At 50.4% G+C, this 8507-nt stretch overlaps 1 protein-coding gene across 1 annotated transcript; it reads left to right on the top strand.

The window, feature by feature from the left end:
* The first annotated feature begins 996 nt into the window (after positions 1-996).
* On the top strand, positions 997-7299 carry Tff2 (trefoil factor 2). The gene is made up of 6 exons (XM_041635184.1): positions 997-1075; positions 1641-1790; positions 2549-2695; positions 5318-5404; positions 6242-6303; positions 7204-7299. Exons 1-6 carry the CDS (start codon positions 997-999, stop codon positions 7297-7299), a joined length of 621 nt encoding a protein of 206 aa, XP_041491118.1.
* The last annotated feature ends 1208 nt before the right edge of the window (positions 7300-8507 follow it).

Here is an 8507-nt window from a genome sequence, read left to right as displayed (position 1 = left end):
GGTATGCTACAGAGAAATGTCTCCTGCTGGGTTTTCGGGACCGAGGGGTAAGATCCAGGCCAGGCAATAAGGATGTAGGCCTGGGATGAGGCCAAGACTTTCAGGTTCTGTATTGTGGTCCCTGACTCTGCAGCCTGCCACCCACAGTTAGGTAGGTCCCTCCAGTCTCAAGGAATACATCCACGGGCCCTCTCTCCTTCACCCTGCCATTTCTCTTTTGTATTGCTATAATTCCCTGGCTTCTGTTCTCTGTGTCCGATTTACAGAGTCCTTCTTCAGAGTAGCTCGCTGTGGGCATCTCAGTGCTGGGCACTATCTGAGGGAATACAAAATACTCCCATGGGAGAGAATGTCCATCTTCAGGGCTCATAAAAAAAAAAAGCTGCCTGTTCCAACTGTTCCTTTGGACCCCGCCAACTAGTCTCTATGGACCACAGTTTTTGAGCTGGCAGGAAACAAGGGGAGGCAGGGTGTGCTCTGCATCAGGAGTGCAAACTAGGTACCCTGGAGGTGCCTCACACAGTCCTGTGAGATGTTCCCTGCTCCCTCCTCCAAAGGCTCTTGGATGGAATGTTCTTTTCCCAATAGCCTTACTCCGAATATATTTTTTTAAACCAGATGTTTGTATGATAGCCACAAACTTTATCCAGGGTAACCCATGGCTAATCCCTTCCTGGGTGTGACCTGAGGGTGTTCATCCCCAGCTGCACACGTGGCCCTTTCCCCCACGTCAGTAGCCTGGCAAGACCCTGCTTCCTGATGCAGGCCAGAGACAGCTGTTCTTATGGGGCCCAGCCTGACCCAACCTGAAAGCCTTGTGTGGCTCCAGGCCTCCACGTGGCGCTGTCAGCTCTTCTGCACAAAGGATCCAGAGGGCTGGGGCCACTGGTAGGGGGTGGTTATCAGGGCCCATTGAGCAAACAGACAGGAGCTAATAAAACACTAGCCAGTGGCAACTGGGCATTCTGCAGACTTCCCAGGAACAGTGGAGTAGACATGAGACCTCGAGGTATCCCTCTCCTGGCAGTGGTCCTTGTCTTGGGGCTGTGTGCTCTGGTGGAGGGCCAGAAACCTTGTAAGTAGAAGTTTGTGGGTGACCCCGTGGGTGGGAGGTGAAACTACATGCGTCCGCATGAGTGGTGGGCTGGGGTTCATCCATCACCTATACTAGGTGGGGCTTTTCCATATGTTTGCTCAAAGGACAAAGGCAGGGTGACAACATGCAAGGAGCTAAATAGCACCCTACAGTCTGGGTGCTGCTGTGTGAAGTGCACCCAGCGACCCTTATTCAGAAGGGCCATGTCAACAGGTGTCAGCCTGGTTAGAAGGACAGAAGGACCTGCTGCCCTGGGCCATCTTGGTCACATTCTACCTTAATCTTTGCCCAGGCCCACAAGGTCATCATTTTTACAGAAGGTTTGTGTGACCTTGTTTCTTTCTTTCATTTTTTTTTTTAAACAAATGAAGCTGTTTCAACAAAAGTCTGTGGTTTCCTCAGGAGGACATCAGACATGGGAAAATAAGATTCCATGTCATTCCTTTGGTCATTAGATTTTAGAAGGTCCCTGAGGTCCCAGAGCAGGTTGGGGCAAGCATATAGCACCCCGGGTAGGACTAACCATGAATGGATCTGTCCACAGCTGCCTGCCAGTGCTCCAGGATGACACCGGAGAACAGAAAGAACTGTGGCTTCCCAGGCATCACCAGCGAGGAGTGTTTTGATAATGGTTGTTGCTTTGACTCCAGCGTCGGTGGGGTCCCCTGGTGTTTCCACCCACTTCCAAACCAAGGTAAATTTGGTGATCGGGACCTCTTGCCAGCTGTCAGCTTAGCACCGGTCCCCCTCCTCCACCCTACACCCTGCCCTGCATCTACCCTTGCCCGTGAGCAGACCCAAGTGCCTCCACCCCGCCAGATTTAAAACCATAATTCTAAAGAAACTTCCAAAGGGAAATGGAGGCCTCAGCTGAGATGACATTACCATCCCTGCAAACAGACTTCAGACGTTAAGAAGGGCGTTGAGGCTTCCGGCAGCGTTTTTTGAAATGTGTTCCAAGCCAAGCCAAACTGAATACAGGCATGCACGAGGCTAGCGGTGTGTGTGTGCCCACCACAGGCATGGCCCTTGCCCCTGGGACACACTCACGGTGGGGAATTTCCTCCCCAGTGTCCAGTGCACTTTAAAGGAAAACCAGGTAGGTGGGTGCAAGATCCCTTCCGGGATCAGTGTCCTCAAGCCTCCTTCTGGTTCAGTGGTCGGCTTACAATTCACGGAGCTGAACACTGGGTCCGGAAAGGGTGACATGGTTTTTCCCAAGGTTCCGGTTCTGCAGATGCTCCCACCTGTGATCACCTCCCGACCTTAGCGTCCTCCTGTGGGAAGGATAGCCAGTCCCTAGCTATTACTGTCCTGAGAGATAGCAACCCAAGGAGCTTCTCGGGACACACGGAGGCTGCGAATCCAATGTCTCGGGGGACCCGGGACTGGTGGCTCTCAGTGATCGGCCAGCCTGACAGAGCCTTGCATGCTGTTCTCTCCCGTGAGCAGCAGAGGAGCAGTGTGTCATGGAAGTGTCAGCCCGCGAGGACTGTGGGTTCCCGGGTATCAGCCCCGAGGAGTGTGCCTCTAGAAAGTGCTGCTTCTCTGACCTGGTCTTCGAGGTGCCCTGGTGTTTCTTCCCACAGTCTGTGGAAGGTAAATGGTTGCAGGTGGGAGTCCACTCGGGGTCTGGCATGAGCCGCTCCCAACCACTCCCACCTGCTGGGAGCCCCTCCCGTGTATGTGCGTGTGTTCACAGGTGTGTGGAGGCCAGAGTTAGCCCCTCTCCACGATAGCTTTTGAGACGGGGGTCTCTCTTTAGAGTTCGCTGAGGCGAGACTGGCTGGGCAGTGAGCTCCAAGCGCTGTCTATCATCTCCACCCCGCCCACTGCCAACACGAGGGTTATATATGCCCCACCACACCAGCCTGTTTCTGTGGGTTCTGGGGATCTGAACTCAGACACTCAGGCACGTGCAGTCGGCGTTTCACTGATCGAGCCTCTCCCCCCTCCCGCCCCCAGCGGTTGGTTGTGTGGCCACACATGCTGGTCAGCAGGTCCTCCTGAGAAATTGCTCGTGGTTTGGGGAGAACAGGTCCGCAGAGAACGCTGAGGCTTGGGTGTCATCCTTGTCCCACTCTGTACTCCCTCCGAACCTGTCGGTTCGGAGTCGGCCACACTTCTGAGCGCAGGCACTCGGGGGCCCCTTGGCATGCTTACTGACCCCCCTGTTTCTCCACCTCTAGACTGTCATTACTGAGAGCTGAGAGGTACAGCTGCCCAGCCACAGCTTCCCTGGGAGCTGCAAGCCAGAAGAAGAAAGTCTTAATCAGACTCCATCGATTTCTGGGTTTTCTTAAACCATCCTGACCCTGTGCCTAGCCGTGGCTAGGTTCAGCATTTTTCCCAATAAAGAAAACCTTTTAAACCTGGCGAATTGTATTTGGGTTTCATTGAGGCAGACGTATGATGGCAGTGTGTATGTGCGTGTGTGAGTATGTGTGGGAGTGTGTGTGTGTGTGTGCTTGGGTGGAATACACGGTGTGTACATGGGTATGCGTACACACCATCCATGCATGTGCTTATGTGTGTGCACAAGTGTGCATGCTTATGAATACGTTGGTGTGTGCATGTGTGAGTGACAGTGTGTGAAGGTGTGCATAGGCACACGAGTCGGAGGTATCGTTTTAACACCTTTTCATGCCCTCTGGGAGCAGCAAGCCACTGGACACTGCTAGGGCACTCCATGCGGACGTGAGAATTCACCGTGCTATGGTTCTCCACACTCGGGTCTCTTTACAGAGCTCGGTGGACTCTGACGTCAGACCCTGTAGGAGTAACACGTGATCTCTAATTACAGCTCCCCAAACCCTTCACTTTACTAAATGCTCAGCAAACTGCTCACTTTTGACATGGTTGACTGTCCACTGACTGCCTCCTCTTCCTGATGTGTGTTACGTATTTTTCTTCTGGCCAACAAACCTCTCCAAATCCAAATCAGACCAAATTAAAAGACGCCCATGTTTAATGAATGACAATACTGCTGGATGGCTGGAGGAAAACATGGAGAGGGAAAGAGAGAGAAGGGGAGACCACGGGTAACCTGGAGACCAGTGTTCATTCTCTGATTTATTCTGTTCATTCTCTGTTTAAACAGCCTGTGGGAGTGGTCTTGACCTTCCCTGGGGAAGAGTTACCATTTCACAGGCTTTTGTGACCCTCCCTGGGGAGAGGTCACCATTTGGCAGGCTTTCTCGGAGGTGGAGTTTGGACTGAGGCAACTCCCAGGGGAGGGAGCTTATTCCAGGAACTGGGATGAAGCCCCCAGCCAAATAATCCCGACTTTGTGTATAAAGGGGTGCCAGGGAGCTGGGGTGAAGTCTCTCAACCAAACATTTTAGACTCCTTGGATAAAGAGGTGCCGACTCAAGTCTGGCTACTTTCTGTGGGCATGGGGCAACATGGGAGAGGGGAGCACTGGGAGTTTGTGGGCTCCCGCTCAGCGAGGGTGTGGCTGGAGTGACATCCGGTTTGCTGCCATCCTGGAGACCTCAGGCAGCTGTTTCTGAGGGAGATGAGAAGGCAGGTAGCTAGCAGAAAAAAACATATTGCTATTATTGGCCCTGTGAATGGGGCTAGTGATGGGAAGTCATTAACTGCCAGAAAGAATGGGACAGAGAAGAGCCCTGGTGGTACAGGAGAGGCTCAGGTGTATAACTGGGACACAAGAGCAGATAAAACCAGTCACAGGCTTGGAGCCAGCTCAGTCTCTCAAAACGCTTGCTTGCCCTACCCTATGACTTAGCTGATTGTGTGGCCCCTTGCAGTGTGCAGATTGTGTCTCCCTCTGCCTGTCCCAGAGGGCCACCAACAGGTTCCTCCTGGCTCTGGACAAATAGTGTCTCATGAAAAAAAAAAAAACAAAAACAAAAAACAAAACAAAACAAAACAACAACAAAAAAGGCCTCTCTTTCCCTTTAACCCCGCCCCCTCAAATGTTCTCAATCCCTCAGTGGCATCTGCCTTCTCTGCCTGTCCTTCGGTGTCACTACCTTCTGAGGTCTCCACTGTGTCTGAGATCCCATTGGGTATCTCTGAGAAGCAGCAAAGGTGGTGGTGCCTGGTGGTCTCACAGCCATTAGCAGACTGTGAACAAGGGGTTTGAGAGCCTCAATTCACCTGCCCTGGCTCTGTGGGTCTGGATTTGCCCATGTGATCCTTCTTCCTGGCCACAGCCCCCCTTTGCCCTTCAATACTGTCGGTTGTCACCCTTTCTAGCTCCTCCCGCTTCCCCAGACCCCCGTGCCTGTGGAAACAGCCCTAAGAAGGAGTCCCCGCTGTCCACGGGACAACTCCGACTTCCAGGTTAGTCTTAAAGATTGGAAAAGGAGAATCACCTTGCTGCGCAGCTGTGCTGGAAGGGACCCGCCCCACCCCCACTGGGCCTCCTGAAGGCTCCGAGGACAGGACACAGTTCGCAGTCATAACTGCCAGGTTTTCCCCCAAAGAGTCATGGCCAGTTACCCCCATATTTATTTATTTATTTATTGCTCAGTACTCAGTAATTGTTTGATATTCATGTAGCACAATAAAAATTAAAAAAAAAAAGCTGAAGGGCGGGTCCTGCCTGGTCTATCCCACTTCGCAACCACCGTTCTTTGGTGCCCTCTGCTGGCCAATTCAGGGAGCAGCATGCCTCCAACCCAGTGCCTTTTTACGAGGGGAACTCACAAGGGTAATAGTTATACCATGCAGTTTTATCTAAAATCAGATATTTTAATATGTGAGTCATGCACATTTAAGAAAGCACCAGTGGTGGGGTGGGGTGGCTCATGTCTTTAATTCCCACCACTCGAGAGGCAGAGGCAGGCAGATCTCTGAGTTCGAGACCAAGCCTGGTCTACAGAGCAAGTTCCAGGACAGCCAAGGATATGGAGAGAAACCTTGTCTCAAAAACAAAACTAATAAAAATTAAGTAAATTCAGCAAGTTCTACAAATACACACAATTGTGTAAATATTATTTTAGTCAAGAATAGACTGTCATTTTGCCCTCCCTCGGCTCCCGCCCCAAATATCTTGATGTCCTTTGTCTACTGCCTGCCCCTCCAAGAACCAAATAATCAACTTGTTTTCTTTCTGACTCCACCTCTTTCAGAGCTTCCTGTCCTTGTATCCTGCTGTGTGACTGCTCTTTCTCACAGTTGTTCCCTCGTTAGAAAGGAAGCTGCCAGGATCCCCTGGTCGAATCTTTGGACTTACTTTGGTAATTGATCTCTAGGATAAATGCCCATCATTTTTTGGGGTATGTTGAACTTTATCAGTCAGGATGGGGGAAGTTGCGCCATTTCTCCTGCCCATCACCAATGGGTGAGGGGACCGGATGCTCTCTGTGTTCACCCAGCCCTCGGTGTTATCAGTATGTGTGACAGCACAGCCCCCTTTTATCTTAACACACTTTTCTCAATTAGCAAATGGTGTTGAACATCGCATGACCTTATTTTGTTTGTTTGTTTGTTTTTAGGGGGTTTGTGTTTAGCAGTAGTCTGGTAGTCTAGATAGTTCATTTTTACTTTCTTAACATTAAAAACTTTATTTTTATTTGGTTATGCATATACCAGGGCAGGTATGTGGAGTTCAGGGGGGCACACTTAGGGGAGTTGGCTCTCGCCCTCCGTCATGTGGGTCCTGGGGATTGAACTGAGGTCCTCAGGCTTGGCAGCAAGCACCTTTCCCGACTGAGCTGTCTTGCCAAGCCCAGCTTTTTAATCAGGTGCTTAGTTGTTTTGCTGGCCCGTGTTCTTACATCCCGCATACAGCTGTGTGTGGTGGCTCTCCCTGGAATCCATGTACTTGAGGGGATGAGGATGGGAGGCGGCTACAGAGCAAGTTACAGGCCAGGCCAGGCCTACACCCGTGAAACAAACAAGTCTCCTATCACTGTGTGCTGAGCAGATATTTTTTTCTGGTCTATGATTGGTTCTTCTGTTTACTTTGGCACTCTCTGACAAAGAATAAATCCTAATTTTGATGAAATCCAGGTGTGTGTGTGTGTGTGTGTGTGTGTGTGTGTGTGCATGTGTGTGTGACTCACTCTCTGTGTCCTGCCTAATAACATCTGCCTAACCCAAGGCACAAACACTTCCTGTTACATTTTCTTCTGAAGATCTATGACTTCAATGCCCGCATCTCCCGTGTGACACCACTTGGGGAGACCTGTGGGTTTTCTGTCATTTCCTCCAGAGCAGCCATTGTAGCGTGAGAACTACTTGGTGTGTGGAGCCCTTTCAGGACTCCCGGATGCTCTAAGCATGGGGACTCTGACGGGCTTGCTTCTCAGAACGTTTGCCCGGCATCCTTTGGCCTAAGTCTCTGCTGGGATGATCCCATGGAGCTGTTGTCTTCTGAGGAATGTGTCCATCTCACCCAATTCTATTGTTTTCTAGGTTACTACTGTCGTATTGGGTGGGGTCACATGTGCCATGGCATGGACACAGAGGTCAGAGGGCAAGACTGTGGATCCCTGCCTCCTCCACCTTACATACAGATTCCAGGGATGGAACTCAGATTGCCCTGCTTGAGTGGCAAGTGCCTTTACCCCCTGAGCCATCTCACTGATTTGTTGTTCTTTTAAATGTCAACAGTTCCTGGTTTTGTCAAGCCTGATCATAAAGTGACAGTAACATTTCCACTTTACAGATTTGCTGTTTTCTCTGGAAACAAATACACCATTAAATGCTGCTAATGAAGAGGTTGTGTTATTTCGGGATTAGAGCCTCATCCACGTAACCATACGCTGGGCTTTCTGATTATACTCTGTAAATATGTAAATAGGTTTTGTCCACTTAGCCTCTCTTATCTCAGTGGTGCTTCCTCTGCCGATGGTGTTCTTGGACCATTTCTGTTCTGATCCCATGGTTCCTGGACTACAGGGCAGATGGGCTTTCTCCAGCCCCCACAGCAGGACACTTAGTGCTGCCCCATCTTTGCTGTAGACTGTAACATATAACGGCCCTCTGTCGTGTTTCATGCTGTGTCTGCTTGACTTTTGTCTTGTCTGATATTAAAATCACAGCCCCTACTCCCAGCTCTGAGGCCTGGAAGCTAAACCATCGGTGGTCATTGGTTGTTTTAAAAACCTTGCTTGGTAACCCACTGAATTCCATTCAATCAGCGTAACTTGGGAGGAGCAGAGAGGGCAGGAAACACACAAGACCCAGTGAGGAGAATGACAGTATCCATTCTGTTAGTCAAACCAAAGAGGTGCCTAGAATTTTCCAACAGGCCTGTACTCCAGCAACTTAAAACTCTGCCACAGCATAACACAGTGTCTCCAGGAAGAAAAATAGGATCCGGTTCTAACATATTCTTGATGAAATACGTCAGTACTCCTTTTGTTCCACTTTATGCTGTGCCAAAAGTCCCTGTGCATGACTTTAGGGGATTCCTGCGAGGGTTTAAAGATCTTTT

Source organism: Microtus oregoni, unplaced genomic scaffold (genome assembly GCF_018167655.1).
Source record: "Microtus oregoni isolate MIOR12 unplaced genomic scaffold, Mior012 000046F_ref0000063, whole genome shotgun sequence".
Lineage (NCBI taxonomy): Eukaryota > Metazoa > Chordata > Mammalia > Rodentia > Cricetidae > Microtus > Microtus oregoni.
This window is presented reverse-complemented; position numbering and strand designations above follow the sequence as displayed.